This window comes from Callospermophilus lateralis, chromosome 14 (assembly GCF_048772815.1).
Source record: "Callospermophilus lateralis isolate mCalLat2 chromosome 14, mCalLat2.hap1, whole genome shotgun sequence".
Lineage (NCBI taxonomy): Eukaryota > Metazoa > Chordata > Mammalia > Rodentia > Sciuridae > Callospermophilus > Callospermophilus lateralis.
In genome coordinates this window covers 30,472,255-30,495,333 of record NC_135318.1, presented here as the reverse complement: position 1 = coordinate 30,495,333, position 23,079 = coordinate 30,472,255, and the positions used below count along the sequence as shown (strand labels likewise).

The window sequence follows — 23,079 nt, the reverse complement described above, 5'->3', positions numbered from 1 at the left end:
TTTTGTTAAGATTAGGTCAGTGAACTTGTGGAGCTGGTTCAGGAGAGAATGGGAGGAATGGAAGGGGAGATGAAGAAAGAGTCTTCTCTCAGAATGAAGAGCTTGAGATGATGGAAAGACAGTATTCAAGGTATAAGACTAAGAGCAGAGGCAATTGATTCATGTTAAGAGGTAAGACTGAGTATGAGTACATACGCAGGCAGGTTGGTGGATATTGGGAAGATGTATTCTTATCCGTTTGCGTTCATTTTCTTTCGGAACCTCTAGGATATTTAGAATGAGAATTGGATTGTGTATTAGAGATTTAGTGAGAGAGATAAATACATGAGATGGTCATCCTGGAAAATAGGAACGTGTATCTCTTTTTCTATACATATACATGTACAAATGAATACACGAATAAATTTGGATTCAATCTGACATCAATAAGCGTCTAGTTGAAATTCAGATTTGAAGTGTGTCTAGTATGTAGCTATTGCTCAGATGTAGTGTGACCAAGAAGAAAAGAATGACTTTTAGGGATATGCATAGTAGTATGCCCCAATGGCCAATTTGAAGATTTTTGTAAGGATTTGAATTAAGATAGTTATGATGGGGCTGGAATTGAGAGAGATTTAGAAAGTAGATTGTAGAAAAAATGTATTTTTTTCATCTGAGATATGTTGATCATGAGATGTTTAGAAATTGCTTATGTAGATGTACACAATGTCCACTTGATGCGTAGTTTTGCAACTTGGTTGGAGGCATGGACTTGGCAATTACTGGTGTACAGTAGTAAATGTAGTTGGAGAGTTTCAGAAAGGAAGAAGGCATCGTCAGTATCATGCTGAGAATTGATAAGAGACCTTTGATTTGGGAGTTAGAACAACGTAGGCCTTAGCAAGAGTAATTCCAGCAGTAAGAGGGTAAAAAATATAGATTGTAGTGAGGTGAGAAACAATGCAAATTTGAGAAAGTAATGCAAAGAAAACACCACCCAGACTTTTCTCTGAAGAAATCTGCCTGTGAAAAGCAACAAGGAGATGAGTTTAATACAGGGGAAACAAGATTAAGGGACGTTTTAATGGTAATTTGAGCATATTTGTAGGCTGAAAGGAAGAAGTCAGCGGAGAGGAAAGACTAAGAGACCTAAGACAGACAGAAGTTTGTTCTGTCTTACAGAACAATTCTGAGGCAAACTGATGTCAGCAGTTCAGAGATGCATGAGTTTCTCTGTTTTTTGTTCCATCACCCAGTGCAGTGCTCATTCATGTGCTTATGTGAGGCTGGGTCACCCGTGTGTTCATCTTCAGTTTTCAGGGAGAGAAATGGGTATTTTCAGACAAACAATTTCCTCTCTTAAGGAAGTGAGATTGAAGGTCACAAACCAGTTCTGCTCATTTTCTGTTGCTAAATTATGTAGCCACACAAATGTAAGACTCTGGAGACCACATTACCCAGCCTCTCTCAGTTGGGGGAAACAATGACCTTAGCTGAGAATGAAGCAGGGGCTGGGTACATAGGATATTTGAAGAATAACAGAAGTGACTTTTTGTTGTTTTAAAGCCATTGCAGGGAATAGGAAGAAGAAATTAACTAGTTATTAGCAACAGAATTGTTGTGCAGTGTTATGTACCTAATCAGTGTTTGAAATCAGTCATTTTTGATTATGAATATTAACATAGCCATGTTTATAATTCAAGAGCAGTCATCAGAACATGACTTTAAAGCAATATATATAATCAATTTTACCTATTAAAAGACCTTTTCTCTAGAAAATTTTAGGATTATAGGAAAATTAGTCAGTAAGAGAGTTAGACAAGACCCTATTCCAAAGTAGATAAACTTTTCGCTGTTTTAAAAACTACTCATGAGTGAATTTCCTATCTAGTTATTTGCTTCCATTTTTTTGTGGTTAAGTGAAAGATTATATTCTATTCTTTCTTGTAACGATGTATAGAATTTACAACATGGTCTAATATTTCATTGTGAAGACCTGGAACTAATATTTTATTAAGAAAATATACGTTTTGTTAGAACAGTAGTCTTGAAAGGAAACTGTACTTTCTTTACTGGCATGTTGAAGGGAGAAGTAAACCATTCAACAATAATAGTTGGCAGTTTTGATAACCCAACTTTCATTAATAGATTGAATTAGGAAGAAGGTCAACAAGGAACTAGAAATAAATATAAAATTGAGGATAGAGCTCAGTGGTAGAGTACTTGAACATGTGGATGGCCCTGGGTTCAATCCTCAGCAGTACAAAAAAAGTGAAAGGGTAGGAGATAAACTAACTCGATCTAACAGACATCTATAGAACATTCTACCCAGTGGCAGCAGAGTACACATTCTTCTCAAGAATTATGTTTTGCAGTTTTCAGTAAGTCTTTCGTTAGTTTTGTTAAAGTTATACCTACGTATTTTATTCCTTTTGTAATTAAAATTACTGTACATTTTGTAGTTAACATTACTGTGACCTGTTGCCCAACACCAATCCAATGAGATGCTATTAGAATTATTTTTATTAACTTCATTTTCAGGTGTTCATTGTTCACAGGTGGAAATACAATTGATTTTTGTATATTGTTCTTGTACCTTGCAACTTTGCTGAACTTACCCATTTTAATAGTTTCTTAATGGATTCTTAAGAATTTTCTACAAGTAAGATTATATCATCTGCAAAATATAATCTTCCTTTTCAATCTGTATGCCTTTTATTTTTAAAAAATTGCAAGACTTGTACACTGAAAACTAAATCTGTTAAAATAAATGGAAGATCTAGATAAGTGTGAAGACATCCCAAGTTAACAGACTAGAAGTCAGTATAGTTAAGAAGACACCACTCTCCAAACTGATCTACAGAATGAACACAATTACGATCAAAATCCCAGCTTGGACTTTTGCAGAAATTAACAAAATGTTCTTCAAATTCATGTGAAAATGTAAGGGATTCAGAAGAGCCCAAATAATCCTGACTGTGAGAACATTGTTGGAAGGCTTTCTTTATACCAACCTTTTTTTTTTTTTTTTTTGAGAATTTTAATATTTATTTTTTAGTTTTTGTTTTTTTTTTTTTAAGACAGAGAGAGAGAGAGAATTTTAATATATATTTTTTAGTTATCGACGGACACAATATCTTTGTTTGTATGTGGTGCTGAGGATCGAATCCGGGCCGCACGCATGCCAGGCAAGCGCGCTACCTCTTGAGCCAAATCCCCAGCCCCTATACCAACCATTTTAAAAGTTACTACAGAGCTATGGTAATCAAGACATTGTGGTACTGGCACAAGGATAGCTATATTAGTGGAATGGACTTGAGAGTCTGGAACTTACCCTGACCTTTTTGGTGAATTAATTTTTGAGAACAGTGCCAAGATAAGTCAAGAGAAAAGATAGTGCTAAGACAAGTTAATAAGTGGTGGGAGGTGGACAACTGAATATCCACATGAAAAAGAATGCAGGTGGATGTCTACTTCACAGCATATTTGGAAATTAATTCAAATCAGATCATACATCTCCATGTTAGAACTGTAAAGCTGCTATAAGAAAGCATTAGAATGTCTTTGAGATCTTGGGTTAAGGCAGTGCTTCTAAAGGTATGACCAAAAAAATCAGATAAATTGAATTACATCAAAATTAAGATTTTTTTTTGTCAAGAAAAATGATAACCATCAACAAAGTTTAAAGAGAGTGCACAGAATTGGAGAAAATATATAAGTTATGTTGATAAGAGACTAAATACAGAATATATAAAGAATTCTTTGAATTCAAAAGAGAGAAGTAACCCATTCTCACTGGGCAAAGTCTTAACACAGGTGGCCAACATAAACATGAAAAGTTGCTCAACATCATTAGTTATTAAGGAAATGCACTCAAAGCTAGAGATGCCCTTCATACTAATTTGGATATTTATAATAAAGATAGACAATAATAAGGGTTGGTAAGATTGTAGAGTAATTAGAGCCCTTACATGTTGCTGGTGGTAATATAAAATGGTGCGCCCACTTTGGAAAGTCATTTGGCAGTTTGTCAGAATTGTTAAACATTGAGTTACCATATGACTCGGCGTTTTTACTGTTAGATATATTCTCAAGGGAAATGAAAGCATATGTATATATAAGAACTTGTATACAAATGTTCATAGTAGCATTGTTTATTATAGCCCAAAGTGAAAACAATATATAAAAACTATTGAGTGTAAAAATGAAACATGGTGGATCCACATTTACTATTATTTAGTAAAAATAAATGTGTATATAATATGGATCAAATATTATACTAAATGAAAGAAGCTGGTCACAAATGATTCTGTTTAAATGAAATGTCCAGAACAGGCATATTTGTGGATATAGAAAGTAGATTAGTGGTTACCTAGGGCTGGGGAAGGCGTGGTGGGAATGACGGGTGACTGCTGATGAGACTGAAATGTCTTAGTCGTGGTGATGGTTGTACATGGCTGTGAATATATTAAAAACTATTGGATTATAGTTTTAAGTTAAGTGACTTATTTCTCACGAAAGTTGTTAAAATAATGCTTGTTGTGGTATTAATACTTAAAACAAATTTTTAGACTACTAAATAGGTCCTCACTGGGTATAGGTAGTTAATACTGCTAGTAGGACTACTAGGACTAGTTCTTTCTTAGCAGGAAGAAAGGAAGCAGCATTTTCCTTCTGGTAACTAGGAAAGATTTGATGAAAATGCAAGAATAGAAAAGGAATTAAAAATGATGTTTGCTGGACACGGTGGCACATATCTCTAATCCCAGCTTCTCAGGAGACTAATAGTATAGGAGGATCACAAGTTTGAGGCCAGCCCGGAGAACTTAAACCAGATCTTGTTTCAAAAAATAAAAGGGGTTGTGAATGTAGCTCAGTGGTAGAGCACCCGTGAGTTCAATCCCCAGTAACCCCCTTTCCCTCAGAAAAAGGAGGAAAAGAAAAAGAAAAAGATGATGTTCAAAAGTGGTGCATGATAAAATACCAGGTAGAGACGAGCACGGTAGGAGTTGAAAGCCAGGCGAGGGTGGAGAAGAACAGTAGTGAACACTGCTATCTTGAGCGTAATCCCCCATGCCTGAGGGAGCCTGAATCCCATAAGTAGCAACCTGGTAGAAATGGGAGGAAGAGAGACCAGGCAGAGGCCCAGGGTGGATTTCTGAGAGATAAGACTAGTGCTGGGCAACTGGCCATGGAACAGGATTTCTTTAGAGTATGTATATTCAGTACTTGTAAAGTTGTAAAGTTTTGGTTTCCTTTTTTTTTTTTTAATTATGTAGTCATATTTACTTTGCTAGCATCATTCGCTGTAAGTTGGTGACCACTTCATCTCATTTTGCATAATTTCCCAGCTTTGATTTAAAAAAAATTGTAAAGAGCTATTCCTAAAAATAAAGACATGTTTTAGCCTTTAAAAAATTGAAAAATAGCTGTTGTTGAGAATCTGGTGGTGCTGCAGATTTCACTAGACTGTCATTTCTTGAGGACAAACTTTATATCCTTTTTCTTTATAATATAGATTCCCACTGCCTGCCACATTGTCTGGCACCTGGTAGGCACTCAGTAAATACTTACTGGATAAATCAAACTAATGAGGAAAATCTGGCAGCTAATAAGGTAGAGATGAATTTGTTTATGCCATGTATTGCTACTGAATAACTAACATTTATTCAAACTTAATTTGTGCCAGGCACTGTTTTAAGTGCTTTGCATATGTTGTCTTGTATCATTATCCCTGGTTTTTATAGTTAAGGAAACTTAAGTACTGAAAGTTTTAGTACTTTGCCCTAATTGAATGGAGAGCTGGAATTTGAACCCTGGCAGTTTAACTCTAGAGCGGCTTTCGCCACTTCCAAAGTTTGGCCGTGGTGTGGGAGTTCTTTGTATCAGATTGAGCCAGACGTGTGTGTGTGTGTGTGTGTGTGTGTGTGTGTGTGTGTATCACTTCAACTAGTGATTGTTATGTATGTTAAATGTGTAAATGAACTTCACTGGGGTAAAATAAACATGATTCTTCAAAATCAGTATATTTGCCCAAATTAGATATCTTAGCAGAAATTGATGCAGAATAAACAAAAATATAAGCCAGCAAACAAACTCTTAAAAGAATACAATGCAGTCAGTATAATTAGTAAGCTGTTCTTCATACCCTGACATAAAATGGAACACGACTCTTAGGTCACAGAAATCTCAAGTGACAGTAAAATCCTCCTGGTTATATATCAGAGCAAAGAGAAACAGTTGAAACCTACACTCCACAGGAAGCTGTTTCTTCCAAGAATGGTGTCGCTATAGAGTGTTGTAACAAACTGTGTCTTTGAATATATAGCTTGCTTACTTAGTGAGAAACTTTTTGTTGAAAATCACAGACTGTAGAGATTTAGCAGTATAAAATTATATCAGAAAAAATGAAACATGCCCCTCTTCCTGGAAAATATCACTCACTTTGACATAAAGAGATTGTGTTGAATTCAGTCTTCCCTTTTTTGGTGAGATGGCTGTAAGTTCCTCTGATGTGCAGTTTTACTCATTGCAGTGGGACAATTAACCAGATTTTGTGAGATTACAAGTTTGTTGCTATAGTCTTAAATCGGATTGGACTAGAACATTGTCAGCTGTTGGCCCATTTTGAACAAAAATTTAAAAATAAAGTAAGATGAATAGTTGTGTGTCAGAGCTGGCTAGTAGAGTAGAACTCATGTACTTTTAGGCTTACAACAACTGTCATTTTGTTATAGGTCTCTTAAATCTTTCTTTTTTCTTTCTTTTTTGTCTTTTTATTTTAGTGATTTCAAGTTAGAATTTTAAAGTTACTTACAATTACTCATTCGTGGTATTGTTTGCAATACCAGTTGCTAAAATAGAATATAAATGCAGACAGGTAAGTGATTAATTTTTAGATAGCAACTTTTTAGGAGAAACTCTTCTAAGTGCGGAAATTCATTCCTTTTCCAACACAATGAAAAATACTGAGATCGATAAACAAGGAAATTCAGTGGGAAAATAGGATAGTATTGTTTTTGTATGTTCATGAGAGAAGTACATATTAAATTGTAGAGCAGAATTTAAAAAGCAAAACAAGGTACCAGTAAGACCTCAGTCCACTATTTTTTCACAAATCTCAAGTTGCATTTTATGAACCTTCTTTCCTGTCAGCATTTGATGTTGGTTTTCCTGTCTGTAAAGGTAGAAGAGGCACTTTCTCCCTCTTTATCTTGCATCAGAGTGGCAAATCATTAGGGAATGTCCTTATGTGGCACCTTTTCCTATTTCCCTTGAGTGTTGAACAGGTCCCTCAATACCCAGTGTTTATTGCCATCACAGACAGAGTGGCTGTTACATCATTTATTCTACAAAGGTTTATAGTTAAGGAAACTAAAGTACTGAAAGTTTTAGTACTTTGCCCTAATTGAGTAGAGAGCTGGAATTTGAACCCTGGCAGTCTAACTCTAGAGCAGCTTTTGCCACTCCCAAAGTTTGTGTGATTTTAAACAACAAAGTTTCTCACTAAGCAAGTTATATTATCTTCCTTGTTTTGGGGTCTTCAGTCAGACATGCATGGGTAAATTGGCTCTCAAAAGAAGAGCTGAATCATGGTAAGAAACAGAGATTTCACAGGTTAAGTCAGTAATCTCAGGTTAAGCCATTCTGCCCTCACAACCTGCATATAATTTGTTTGCATTTGAGAGTGTTTTCTCAAATATTTCTTTAAAATAAGAAGGTGGTGGAATCGCCAGCATAGTGGCACATGAACAGGAGACTGAGGCAGGAGGATTGCAAGTTCAAAACCAGCCTGTCTCAAAAAAACAAACAGTTTGGGACCGTGACTAAGCAATAGAGTACTTGCCCAGCATGTTCAGGGACCTGTGTTCAGTTCTCATAAACACTCACATCCACACAAAAGAAGAGGGAAAAAAACTCATTCTTTTTATGCATAAACGTATACATACACACATATAAATAGATATTCAAAATATTTGTGGCATAAAATTTCATGGGGACAGCTATTAGAAAACAGGGTTGAAAAACAAGCATTAAAGTATGACTTTTGGAGCTGGTATCACAGTTTCATTATTTTTTCCAAAAATTAAACCTAATCATCTGGCACAAACTACTTTGGTATAAAATCATTATAATTTATTTTTTTAATTTGTTTTGAAGTATGTATAGAAGTCGGTAGAATTACTTCCCTTAAAATCTACACCATGCCTAGTGTTCTTTTATTCTGTCCTTACCTGTAGCATGTACCTGTAATCCCAGCGGCTGGAGGATGGCAAGTTCAAGACCAGCCTGAGAAACTTAGTGAGGCCCCAAGCAATTTAGACCCATTCTCAACATTTTTTAAAAATCAAAAATTTAAAAAGGGCTGGGGATGTAGCTCAGTGATAGGGTGCCCCTGCCTTTGTATTTCTTTGTAGTATTAATCAGGGCCAGAATATATCCCCCAAATTAAAACTAAAAAGTGAGAGTTAGTTATTTGGTTTTAGGAAGAAAATTGTTATTATAACTACTTAAGCTAGTTTCTCATCTTTTTAAAATAAGCCACTGGAATTTTATTTTATTTACATATTTTAAAGGTGATAATTGGATTTCATTTAGTGTATTTCCTGTATTCTCTGGTAGTTTGAGGTAGCTTCTTTTTAGAGAATCACAGCTGGGTGTGTGGCACATGCCTGTATTCCCAAGGATCTGGGAGGCCAAGGCAGAAGGATTACAAATTCAAGGCCAGCCTCATCAACTTATCGAGGCTCTAAGCAACTTAGTGAGTGCCTCAGTATAAAAAACAGAAAGGGCTGGGGCTGGGGCTAGTGTTTAGGTGTCCCTGGATTCAATCCTCAGTACCCCCCCTCCCCCCCAAAAAAAAAGAGAGAGAGAATCAAAGTTCTGGGATGTTAGCCATGTCATGTATTACTGAAATGCTGGTAATGCCATTTATTGCTTCTACAGCATGAAGTGGAGTTTAAAAATTATGTTGAATGGTACCTTTGTTAATCAACTTCTTGTTGCTATGACCAAAAATACCTGACAAGAACGACTTAGAGGAAGAAAAGTTTATTTTGGGCTCATGATTTCAGTCTGTGGTCAGCTGACTTCATAGCTCTGGGCCTGAGGTGAGACAGAAAATCATGGCGAGAGGGCATGGCGAAGGAGAGCTGCTGTTTATGGCAGCTGGAAAGGAGAGAAAAGACATTTTCTCTCATTGATGCCCCAATGACCTACTTCCTCCAGCCACACCCCAGCTGCCTCTCAGTTACCATCCAGTAATCCATTCAGGTTATTAATTCATCGGATGGGTTAATCCAGTGATGAGATTACAGCTTTTAACGTCTATTTGTTTCACCTTTGAACATTCCTGCAATAACATGTGAGCATTTAGGGGGATGCCTTATAACCATACCATAACGTGCCACTTAACAAATGGAAAATTAAAGCTGGTTGTAACATACCTTTATGAAGAGTATGGATATTTGTGCTGGCGGTGTAGCTCAGCAGCAGAGCACTTGCTAGCACATGTAAGGCACTGGGTTCAATCCTCAGCACCACATAAAAATAAAGAAATAAAATAAAGGTATTATGTCCATCTACAACTGAAAAAAAAAAAAAAGAAGAAGAGTATAGGTATTTGTTCCCACTTCTTTATTTTTAAAATAATATAGAAGTTTGAAGATTTGTGAATGAAATACCCACAACATATGCATAAGAAACCTTATTTGTTTTCCATAGTCCAAATCAAAACTTTTCTCTTTGGCCATAGGATTGTGTTTGTTTGTTTGTTTGTTTGTTTTTGTTGTTGTTGTTGTTGTTTTGTGGTGTTAGGGGTTGAACCCTGGGCTTTGTGCATGCAAAGCAAGCATTCATAGGGCATTTTTTTTTTAAAAAAATATCATGGTAAAAATATACAACTTGAGACCTACCATCTTAATAAATTGAAGTACAGTGTTGTTAACTGTAAGATGGATGTTGTAAACCTCTAGATCATTTTCATGTTTCATTACTGAAATTTGTATTTATTTAACACTAACTTCATGTTTCCTCTTCTACTCTGTGTCTGCATTGACCATTCTACTTTCTTCTTCTGTTAGTTTAACTACTTTACATACCTCATATAAGTGGAATCACGCAATATTTGTCCTTGTAGGACTGGTTCCTTTCATTGAGCATATTATTCTCCAGGTCCATTCATGTTTCAGCGTATGATAAGACCTCTTTTTTAAGAAAGAATAATATTCCATTGTGTGCATATGTGGAGATATATATATATATATATACATACATACATACAGAGAGAGAGAGAGAGAGAGAGATAATTGTGTGTGTGTGTTTCACATATTCTTTAGCCATGTATCCACCGTTGGACATTTGGGTTGTTTCTGCCTTTTAGCTATTATGAATAATGCTGCAATGAACAAGAGGGCACAAGTCTTTCTTTGAGATTTTGATTACAGTTCTTTTGGGCATCTGCTCAGGAGTGGGATTGCTGGATCATATGGTGCTATTATTATTTTTTCATCATCATCATCATCATGGTACTGGGGATTGAACTCAGGTATGCTTTACCACTGAGCCACTTCCTCAATCCCTTTTATTTTTTATTTTGAGACAGGGTCTTTCTAAGTTGCTAAGGCTGACCCAGAGCTTGTGATTCTCCTGTCTCAACCTCCCAAATCACTGGGATTACAGCAGTAGGAATTACAGGTGTGCTCACTCAGCTTTTTTAAATTTTGGAGGAACTTCTATACTGTTTTCCATAGCAACTGCATGATTTTACATTCCCAGCAGTAGTGCATAGGAGTTCCAATTTATCAGCATCTTCACCCACACTTATTGCTTTTATTTTTTGTTTGTTTCATAGTAGCCATCCTAACAGGTTGGAGCTGAGTCTTCACCATGGTTTTCGTTTGCTTGTTTGTTTATTCTCTGCTGTCTTAGACATACTAACAAGCACTCTACCACTGAGCTACAACTCTAGCCCTCTCACTATAATCTCATTTATTTATTTTTGTTGTAGATGGATATAAGACCTTTATTTTATTTATTCATTTTTATTTGGTGCTGAGGATTAAACCCAGTCAGTGCCCCACATGTGCTAGACAAGTGCTCTACCACTTTGCTGCAGTCCCAGCCCTCTCATTATAATTTTGATTTGCATTTCTCTGATGATTAGTGATGCTGGCATCTTTCACATACACATTGGCCATTTGAATGTCTTTGGAGAGACAAGTTCTTTGTTCAGTAAGAAAATAATCCCCAGCATTATTAATGTAAAATTGACAAATGTAGGTTGTATATATTTATGGGTATTACAGCATAATGTTTTGATATGTATATGTTGTGAAATGATTAAATCAAACTAATTAATATATTCCTCGTCCTTTGTTCATTTTTAATTGTTAAGGTTGTTGTCTTCTCTTGAGTTGTAGGAAATCCTCATGTATTTTGGATATTTAACTCTTATCAGATATAGTGTTTGCAGATATTTTCTTCCATTTGGTTGTTACCTTTCCAATTGGCTGATGATTCCTTTTTCTATGCAAAGATTTGAGTTTAATACAGTCACAATTGTTCTGTTTTTGCTTTTGTTGCCTGTATTTTTGACAAGACCAATGTTATGCATTATTTTGCCTTTATTTTCTAAAGGAGTTTTATAGTTTCAGGTCTTGCACTTAAGTTTTTAAAACATTATGAGTTGATTTTTATATATGTAAGAGAAGTGTCCAATTTTATTTCATTACATGTTGATATTCAATTTTCCCAGCACCATTTGTTGAAGAGAATGTTCTTACTTTGTGTGTAATCTTGGCACTATGTAAAAGAGCCTTAACAGAATATGTGTGGGTTTATTTCTAGGCTATTCTATTGCATTGGTCATGTGTTTGTCTTTACGCCAGTACCGAATTGTTTAGGTTACTGTAGCTTTGTAAAATGTTTTAAAATCAGGAAGTATGAGGTCTCTAGCTTTGTTCTTTTTCAAGATTATTTTGGCTATTTGGGATCCTTTGTGTTTTCATGTGAATTTTAGGATTGCCTTTTCTACTTCTGCAAAAAACGTTTTTGGAGATTTTGATTGGGATTGCATTGATTCCATAGATTACTTTGGGTTAGATGGACATCTTGACTACATATCGTCTTTCAGTCTATGAACATAGGATATCTCATTCCTTTCAGTAATGTTTTATAGTTTGCACCTACAAGTCTTTTGCCTCTAAGGTTAAGTTTATAACTAAGTATTTTATTTCTTTTGATGCTCTTGTAACTGGGATTGTTGTAATTTCCCTTTCAGATTGTTTATTGGATATAAATGCAACTGATTGTATGTGTTGACTTTTTTTATCCTGCAGCTAGCTTGCTGAATTCATTTGTTCTAGAAATTTCTTTGTAGACTATTTAAGAGTTTTAAACATGTAATTTCATGTCATCTGTGAACAGAGGTAAATATACATTTCCTTCCCAACTTAGATATCTTTTGTTTCATTCTCTTTTCTCTGGCATAGTAAGGGCTGTGATATGTACAAAGATCACAGTACAAATTGTGATTCTTGTAAGTAAAGAGAAACCCCTGCTCATGGTGGCTTAAATGATTCAGGGAGTTTTGGGTCGTGTACGGGTGTATCGGAGAATTACAAGGGTAGGTGAGGCCCACTGTAGCGGCTCAGTTGTATCATTAGATGCCCTCCTTTTCCTGTCTCTCCTCAGTGCTTTCCAAAGATCAGTCCTTCTGGGTTGGTGCCTTTGAGGTTACGTGATGATGAATAAAGTCTCTGAGGCTTACCCCAGAAAAAGTTCCCAGCCTCTAACCATCAGAAGTCCTGGGATCACTGAGTAGATCAACCTTGATTGTGGATGGTCCTTCCATTAGATTGCAGAAAAGTATAATTTCAGGGTGGGTAAAAAGCAAAAGTTTAGAACTTCCAGGTGATTGGTGTTAGTCCCTTATAACTTTATAACTTGGATTTCTTGTTTATATGATGAAAATCAGGAATTCTTAAGGTGGGAAACTCATAAGAGGATCCTAGCTCTGAGTTTTTGAGAATGTAAAAATTTCCCCCTCTTTTTGGAGTTCTTTTCTTTTTAATTTTGTGCTCACATCACTACAGAAATTAAGAACTTGACATACCATCTGTTCTCTATTACTTCTTCCCTTGTAACTGGGACAGTGAGGTGGATTTTGATATCAGGCTCAAATGATTTGTGGTTTGTTTAGTTCTTGTTTCGGTTACATTTACAATGGGTAATGCCAAGGCCAGAAATTGCAGGGTTTACCCATCAACAACTTACTTATGATTTGAGCAGTAAATGCTAAAGCACTCTTATTTTTTTTTTTTTTAACTTTGCCGCTAATACACATTTTTTCCAGCTAGTCATAGAATATAGTACTTGAAAACTGAATTAGTAATCCAGGCCACTTTGTTTTAAGTGTAAACACTTCCATTTGTTCTCTTTCTGTAGTCTCTGGTTCACCACATTTGCATTCCCTGCAGTTCTGTTGCTCTCCATGACAAGTGTTTATTCAGGAGTCACAGCATGTGACACTGCTGTGGGATTGCCAGATCACATATTGAAGAATCTGGGCAGGGAGGGAATAGGAGAGATCATTTGTTAATCTCCTGACCAGCCTCAGATATAGTGCCAATTTTTTTTTTTTTAAGAGAGAATGAGAGAGGGAGAGAGAGAAAGAGAGAACCTTAATATTTATTTTTTAGTTATCGGCGGACACAACATCTTTGTTTGTATGTGGTGCTGAGGCTCGAACCCGGGCCGCATGCATGCCAGGCGAGCGCACTACCGCTTGAGCCACATCCCCAGCCCTATAGTGCCATTTTTATGTAGTGGAAACAACTACTGAATACAAGACAGGCCTGTGGGGGTGGGGGTCCATCCAGTAACCTGTTGCTGCTGTTGTGTAGGCTGCTGGGCTCTGCAGAGAGCCTGTGGAAATACATCTACATACTTAGTGTATAAGGGGTCCTGCTTATAAAAAAGGAATTACTTCCTTATTTTGCAGGTGTTAGATGTTATCTAGTAATAAAGGAAAATGTGATAAATGACAACTGATGATTATGTCCTAGGCATAATAGTAATAAGTATAAGCCAATGCTTATATAGAAATTACTCAGCTTATTCTAAGCATTTTATATGTATTAATTCATTTAACATTGACAACAGCCCTGGGAGATAGGTCATTGTTATTTTACTGAGTAGAAAATTGACATGGAGAAGTCAAGTAATTTGCCCAAGCTCACACAGCATAGGAAGGAACAGAACTAGAATTTGAATCTAGAAAGTCTGGAACTGGAGATCATACTTTTAATCACTGTGGTACACTTTCTCTTAAGTCAGGACTGAAATTGTCATTAAAAGTAATACCATTAACTTATGAGTTGTGTTTATTTATAGCTCATTATTTATGTTAAATGCATAATTATCTTCATATTATGTTTTGAAATAAATGAACAGTTCGAAGCTTCTCTTGCCTACTAAATATTCAACATGCTTTTTTTTTTATTCCAGGAGAAGATTTTGCAGTTGTGCAGCAAGAAATTATTATGATGAAAGACTGTAAACACCCAAATATTGTTGCTTATTTTGGAAGCTATCTCAGGTACATTGTTTTGTTTCCCTTTTGAAAAGTAATAATGATTCCATCCCCTAATTAATTTAACAAAATAAACTTAGCTGTATTACCATGATTTGTAGTTTCCTTTATGCTTTGAAAATAGGATATTTTCACAGGAATGGAATTTTAATTTATGACCTATTAATTCTAAAACCAGATTACAGTCATGTGGGTTGGAACTTCTAGATTTGAGTTCAATGAGGAAGTTGACAGGCAAAAACTGACTTTTATGCTTAGTCTATGAATCTGTCTGTTGCCCCTTTCTTTAGATGTAGGAGGATTCAGTTAGGAGCATCTCTTCCTATTTTTATCAGTACCTTAATTTTTGTGTTTTTTGTGTTTCTGGCCTCAAGAATATTATTTTATTCCTTTCCTTCATTTTGTCCAAAGAACTAGGGACTAGAATTATTTCACTAACTACTGTGTGTGCATGCACACATGCATGGCACTGGAGATTGAACCCAGGGGTACTATACCACTAAACTATGTCCACCCGGTGGTTTTTGTTCAGTTTTGAGATAGAGCCCAGGCTGGCCTTGAATTTGTGATTCTCCTTTCTCATCCTCCTGAGTAGTAACTTATTTTTTTAGGTCCTGATGTGAACTTACCTGACTATGAATTTTCCATTATATTGCTTTGGCAGGACTAAGCCAGGTTCCCATGCAATACTCTGTAGGGGATCCCCTCAGAGTTAAATCATGTTTTAACTTTGATATGCAGCTGTGAGTCTTAACATTGTGATCTAGTCATTTTTAAGTTCCCTCCAAAAGGAAGATTGGCAGTATTTCATATGTATTAACAAAAACGAAAAACATTTCAGTGCTTCAGCTTTGATGGAGTGTATTATAGTTGTAACTTACTGCAAGCTCACATTCTCATAGGACTAGGTGCAAAACACTCTTCCTTTTGTTCTGAGCACAGCAGGTTGGAAAGACTGGGGAATTCTGCCCTAACAAACAGTTCAGTCCTTGGTTCTAACCACTCTTAAAGTGTGTGTGTGTGTGTGTGTGTGTGTGTGTGTGTGTGTGTGCAAGCGCGCGCGCACTCACGTGCCCACACAAGAGTGTGAATAGCAACAGGGGAGGGGAGTGTCTCTTATTGGAAACTTTAGGAAATTCACTAGCCCTTTTCACATAGAGATAAGTCAATAACTGTTATGCATTTTGGATGGGTTCTTTAATAAGCCAATTTAGTACTACTTTAATGTTGAGCGGTTTGGACAATATCCTAACAGTTTATGTGTTAGGGAGCAGAAGAACCAGCATCAGCTTAAACAAACAGTATCTTTAAAATCATTTAACTTCATTATGCAAATAATTAATTCCTGTCAACATAGTTAAAATTACCACTTCAAAACACTTGTTTTATTGCCATTGGTCCTAACAGAATGACCTACCTAGACTTAATTGGGGGAAGCATTATAAGCTATTTATTCCCAGGGGTAAGCTGGTCTTTTGAAGAGAATTTTTATGTTTCACCAAGGATGTTGATCCGCAAATTTCTCAAACATGATTTGAATCTTCCAGCTCTATGAGACAGCTAAAACCTTACCTGTTATTTCAGGATAGCCTCATGCATTTACATGGTACCTTTGGTGTAATGAAATGAGCACAGTCTTCTTGTCAGGAAGACAGTAAGGTATATGATAGTTAAGAGCTTTAGTTAAGATCTTGGGGTCAGGACTCATCACTTTAAAAAAAAATTTTTTTAATTTGTTCTACTTAGTTATATATGACAGTAAAATGCATTTTGACACAATGTACACAAGCAGAGCACAACTTCTCATTCCTCAGGCTGTACATGGTGCAGAGTCACACCAGTACTGTAATCATACATGAATACAAGGTAATAATGTCTGTTTCATTCTACTGTCCTTTCCATCCCTTCATCACTTATTAATGGTGTGACATGTAGCAAGTTATTTAATCACTCTGTGCCAGCGATTTCCTCATTTATAAAATGGAGATGATATTATCTACATGATGGAATAGCTGGAAGAAGTCAGTGAATAAGTACATGTGGAGTGCCACGAAAGCTTAGCATGTAACTGATGCTGCGTGGTGTTCATTTTATTGTCTTAAAGTATAAAAAGAGGAAAATCACCCAGAAACCAAAGTAAAACAGACAAAGTTAAGATTATATTTTCAATAGAACCATGTTCTTTTTGAGCTGTAGAGTCTAAGATCAGGAAGTGCTGGTTTAAATAGATGATTTTTTCTCTAATTGGCATTGCTGACTTAAAAAAAATGATGAGAAAGCAAAACATAGTATAATATAGAATAGCAGTTAATCTTCCCTTTCTCTAACTCTTCTCTACAGAGTCTTCCCCTATTCTCTAACTAAAATCCAGACTCAGCCAAATTTGGAGTAATGATTAAACTTGTAAGGTGTTGGAGCTGAAAGATCTTGTCACACAGCCCATGCTTTTCATAGATGAAAAAATGGAGTGCTAAATAATGACTCCTTGAGGCAATCTTACTATTCATTGAGACTTAGGCCTGGTTCTGCAAATGTCTTTTTGGTAACTAATATTGCTTAGCCCAGGAAGGCCAGATTTAGTCTCAGAGGAAACCTGATTTCTTGGATTCTTTCTCATTGCCAGTGATTTTACAAAGAGCAAGGAGCTTTTTAAAGGGGTCTTGGTACAGACTACTTTAAAACAAATACTCTTCATTACCACTTCTGTGTTGTTCTGTTACAGCTTATTATAACAAATTTGGACAGAAAATCAAGGGAAGTGGTCAAATATGATTTGACCATTGATAATCTTGCCCCTCTGGGAGTCAGACTTACCCATGAATTTTCTGAATAGATAATCAGCTTATAATTAAGTTCTAGAGGCCCATTTTATAACTTCTTGAAGAGATTATGAAACTGAACTCCTGTAGAATAGAGTGCCTGGCATTCTTCTCAATAGGACCTTGCCTGCTCTGCTCTTCAATGTCATTATCATAGTGTACAATAAGAGCTGGATGTGTTGACACGATAGTTCCACCTATAATCCCAGGTATTCAGGAGGCTGAGACAGGAGGATCACAAATTCAAAGCCAGTCTGGACAACACAGTGAGATTCTATCTCCAAAGAAACAAAAAGTAAACTAGATAGAGGTTTTCCCTGGAGATTTAAAATTTAAAACAAGTAGTCAATATATTTGATGTATATTATCTTTGATTATTTGTACATTTCTAAAACAAATCATTACAGAGCTAGTCTTTATTCTCATTAGAGCTTAATTATTGCCTTTAAGGTAAAGATGATTTTAATTTTAGGTTCCTTCTCAGAGTTTCTTAGCCAGCTATATCTTTTAAGAATACGCTAAAAAAAAAAATAAATAAATAAAAATAAATTGAGACATTCCTAAGTTTGAACTCTTCAAACTCAAATTAAAAAACAACAAATGGTCCTTAAAAATCAGGTCCATACAGTACGGTTTTATATAGATCAGACATGCTAGTCCTTTGAAATGAAGAGCACTAGTTTAAATGTGCACAGTTTATCTCAGAATAATAACATTTGCAAACCACTATTTATATTATATTACCATTATATTATATTGCCATTGTATTACCATTACACCACCATTTACAAAGTGTTTTGTATTGCTGAGTCTATAGAGTGCTGTATTGGTTTCTGAAGTTGTAAAGATAGTTAAAATCTAGTCTTTCCAAACCTAATAAGCAGTTTGTAATCTAGGAGAAGTAGACACAAGCAACTAATGTGTTAGTTGCAATTATAATTTTGATATAAAGCACAGAAAGTGCTAAGGGTGTCTGATTTGTCGATGTAGAGGAGTCAGAAAGCTGTGTGAATAAAGTACTTCCCAAATGTTTGTCAAAAAAATTAAAAAAAAAAAAGATTGGTAAGCATTTATGTTTGTAGAAAACCACAAATTTTGGCAAAGAAAATGCATGCATGAAAAAAAAATTATGAAATATTCAGGAGATAGCTTATATTCTCATAGTAGAGCCTGTGGGTATAGGTGCAGTAATAGGTAAGGCTAGGGAGATTAGGTGAAAAGGATCCTTTTAAGCCTTAATAAAGACCTAGAAGATTTGAGCATACTTATTCAAAGATTTTAACAGGAAGTTTATGTATTCTATGGAAGATGGACTTGAACTTGGGGTAAGGGATTGAGATAGGAGTTTAGTCAAATTTATTACAGTACCTTTGTTATAGTAATCCAAGAAAGAGATGGTGGTCTAGAGTTATATAAAACCAGAAGGTTTGGGTGTTTTTTGTTGTTGTTGTTGTTGTTTGTTTGTTTTTTTAAGCACATTCTTTTTTTTTTTTTTTTTTTTTTTGACACGATAGCATTATTTTATTTATTTATTTTTATGTGGTGCTGAGGATTGGACCCAGTGCCTCACACATGCCAGGCAAGTGCTCTACAACTGAGCCACAACCATAGCCTGGTTTGGGTGGTTTTGTTTGTTTGTTTTGTTCCTAGAACTAGAGACAGGATTGGGAAGGGAAATAGCAGAATCTTAACTGGAATGTGTTTATAATTGTCTTTTGAATGTTTGAAATATAAAAATGAAGTTTACAGTTAAGTCATTATTTGTACTCAGCTACATTTTTTGTTTGTTTTTAATTAATTTGGGGAGTACTGGGGATTGAACCCAGAGATTGTCACTGTGCCATATCCCCAGCCCTTTTTATTTTTAGATTTTGAGATGGGTCTCACTAAGTTGCTGAGGCTGGCCTCAAATTTGTAATCCTCCTGCCTTGGCCTTCTGAGTCACTGAGATTACAAGAATGTGCCAACACACCTGTCAAGTTGGGTTATTTCTTTGCCTGCAACTGCAATGCTAAGGGCTGTTACAACTACATGATGGCCATTGGCTGAGCACATAAAGCAATAAATAGGTCAAATGTAATATCTTAATACCTAATGTGAATGAGTTTCAACAACTCCACTGTAAGAAAATCCAGACAGACTCAGCAATTTAGCTAATTTTAAGGGTTTTTTTCTTGTTTTTCAGCTGCCAGTTAATCTGGAAATGTTTCATTGTATTTCTTTCACATCTCAGTTGTAATACTTACTGGCTTTTGGCCTTGTATCTGTGGTCGTCAGCCATTTCAATACTTGTTAGCATCAATACCATGGAGTATGCAGGAAACAAAATTCTGGCAAGTCACTGAGGTTCCAGATATGCACCACTGTGTCTGGCTCAGTTACATTTTTTGAAGGAAATTTTAAATTTTGAAATATTTTAGATTTACAGAAAAGTTGCAGAAATAGTACAGTTCTCTGTGTATATCCACCATTCACCTTTCCTTAATATTAATGTCTACAGCTAAGGTCCATTTGTCAAAACCAAGAAAGTAACATCAGCACAATACTACTAGCTAAACTGAGATACTATATATGGATTTCATCAGTTTTCTGCTACTAACTGTTCTTTCAGGTTTTGAGAGAATTGGAACTTTAGAAAATATTATTAGGCTGTATTGAGGGTTGTTAGGTATAATTACAAAGAATTAGGTCACTTTGTATCCCCTAAGGGCAGAGCTGCCTCTCTGAGAGAAGGGAAGCGCAGTTACTTATATCTTTTTGAAATGCAGTAAAGTTTTATATATCTGTTTAGAAATAAACCAAACATTTTGTTTTGTGTTTTTATTTTTGTTTTGGTCCTGGGGACTGAGCCTTGGGTGCTCTACTGCTGAGCTACATCTTCATCCCTTTTTAAGTTTCAGGACAGGATCTTGCTTACTTGCTAAGGCTGACCTTGAATTTGCCATCCTCCTGCCTCAGCCTCCCAAGTTACTGGGGTTATAGACACTCGTTACCAGGCTGAACCAAAACATTTTAAAATTTGGCTCACAGTTAAATAGTTAATCCTGTGTTAAAATATCTGTTACTTAATGAACTTTTCTCTTATTTTTTTATACTGATGGTTTAGGTAGAAGTTAGATTATTTTGGTAAATATAGTGGAGTAGCCACTGGTGAGTACCTTAGTCAGCAAGAAAAAACACAGTATAGGACAGGGACCAGGGGACTCAGTGTGTAAGATAGACACTTCAAGTGAATTTGGTAAGCCAGTTTCTGGCAGACATACACAATTGCTGATTCCTAGTGTTCTTGGTCAGTTTGTTTTACTTTTTAAACTTTGCTGTTTTCAAGGGAAAATTTAACAAATCATGTTTAGTTTTTTCAGTCAGTTTTAAGTCTGTATTGAGTTACACAATGTAAGAAAATCAAAAAGTGTGTTTTAGAAATAGGACTTCTAGATCAATGAGATAGCTATTAGAAGTTTGGTCCTTGTGTGCTTTAAGAAACATGGAACTGAAGGTTAGAAGTGGACTCTCCTCCCTGCACACCTGTACTTAGTTTTCTGTTCTTTGTAAGAAAGATATAAGTTTTCAAAAAAAAAAAAAAAAAAGAATTCTAGAGATTTGCTGGGTCAGGAAATTAATACTGTTACATTGAAAATTTACCTAAGTGGTTAATTTTATTCCAATTCAGATACAGAGGGACAAAGATTTTATAATTTTTATAATTCTCCTGCATAAAACAGACTGATTGACTTAAAGTTCTCTCCTGTTTAAATAGATGGCTTGTGAGTGACCAAATGCAAAAGCAGATTTATCGTCACAATAGAGACATTCCTAGAACAGATGGAGTCATCTTTCTAATAGATTCTGATCATTCAAGTATTTTCAGACTTCAACTTAATAGAATGTTATGAAGATAAAGTATTTTAGTATCTTAAAAAATAAACTAGTAAGTAGTAATAGTAATTGTGATTTTTCCCCCCTTTCTGTAAGCTGGAAAGTTATTTTACATAGAATGAATAGAAAACTGTATATTTAAGCAAGCGGAGAGAGAACAGAAACTAATTTTTAGTGTAAAAGTATTTAATTGTAAAATATTTAAGAAATAAGCAGAAAACTCCTTTATGGTGTTCATTTTCTCTACCAAGGAGAATTGTTTTCAAACTGGAAAGTAGGAAAGCATTATTAAGATGGAATTGAAGCATAGGATGTGTGAGGAGATAATTATAGAACAACTAGACACTTCAAGTGAATTTAAGTTTTTAGATTTATATAAATTGTATCTCATTATACTGAAACTGTAACAAATGTGATTGTGACATCCACTATCAGTGAATGTCTTTTGACAAATAGAAGAGGTGTCAGAGATTAGATATCAGCTGCAACCAATTTTCAAAGGAGGGGAAAAGGTGATTTATAGAAAATTACAGGCTATCAAATTTGATGTCTGTCATCATTCCCCAGCCAACATCTAGGATGAGTTTTTAATCAGATAATTAGCACTTATAAGAAAGAAGTGATTAGCATGAATTTGATGAAAAATCATGAAAGCTCAATCCCATCTCACTTATCTTTTTTCTTAAAAAAGAAAAATAATTTTGTTTATTTTTATCTTCATCGAGTTCATGGAGCAATTTAAGACAACTTACATAAGTATACTATAAGATAACTTACAGCAGGAATAGAAAGCAACTTACATTTATGCAGTATTCCAAGTTCTTTACTATGTAATTTACATGTTATCTCATTTAATCTTGAGCAGATCCCAAGACAGTCATTCAGCCTGCTTTTTTAAAGTATCTCAAAGAGCTTTTATTTATGTTCATTATATCTTCTGACATTTATCATATTTAGAAATTAAGACAAAAAATTTTAAACTTAATCCATAAGCACATACTGCAGTCAGGGATGACATCATCACACTTCAGCTCCTGTGAAACTCCACTGCACTCTCATAAGAGAAAGTATAAAGGGAACACGATTTCTTAGCATCATTATGAAACAGTTTTGACCTTGCTATTCCCCTGGGTCTCAGAGTACCCCAGACCACACCGTGAACCAGTACTCTAGAGAGGATTCAGCTAAAGAGGCCAGGCTATGGAATACTGCATTCCAGATACCAGCTTGGAGTTGGAGTATTATCCCAAAGCATGTTGGTTGATGGGCCTGCCAGAGTGGAAGTCATCTGCATAGTAAGAGAGTTAGAGTGTGTGTGTAGGGGGGGAGGGGGCTCCAATTAGGATACTTAACAGTGTTAACTCACTGCCACAAAGGCATGGATCAAACATGATGTAAACATGTTTCACAATGTCTGTGCCTAAGCATATTTCAGTGATATACTACCAGAACTAATAAGAGAGGCATGTCAGAAGCAAAGGGATATGAGTCAGAACTCCCCCTCCCTTTTTTTTTAATAGGATGAGATTTTAACAAATAAAGACAAGTCCTATCCTTAGTTTCAGTGAAGCAGATATACAAATAAGAAGCTGGAAAGAAAACTGATCTGACTGCTGTTTATATAAAAAAGATTTTTCAGTTAACTACAAACTATAAATCAGCAGTTCAGTTTAGTTGTTTCAAGAAATTGAAGACAGTCTTCAGCCAAGTTAATAGAAGTAGAGTGTTCAAATAAAGCCGATAATTGGTAGTCTGGGGGACTTAAACTTTAGTGTAGCAACCAGTAGTCACAAGTACATTCTTCCTTTTGGA

At 35.5% G+C, this 23,079-nt stretch overlaps 1 protein-coding gene across 2 annotated transcripts in view; it reads left to right on the top strand.

Annotated features, from left to right (window-relative positions):
* Map4k3 (mitogen-activated protein kinase kinase kinase kinase 3) overlaps nt 1–23,079 on the top strand; it is a 172,655-nt gene that overhangs the window by 66,594 nt on the left and 82,982 nt on the right. For both annotated transcript variants that reach the window (XM_076833921.2, XM_076833920.2), the window contains exon 3: nt 14,488–14,578. In XM_076833921.2, the coding sequence (XP_076690036.1) occupies nt 14,488–14,578 (91 nt within the window). The remainder of the gene's footprint in view (nt 1–14,487; nt 14,579–23,079) is intronic.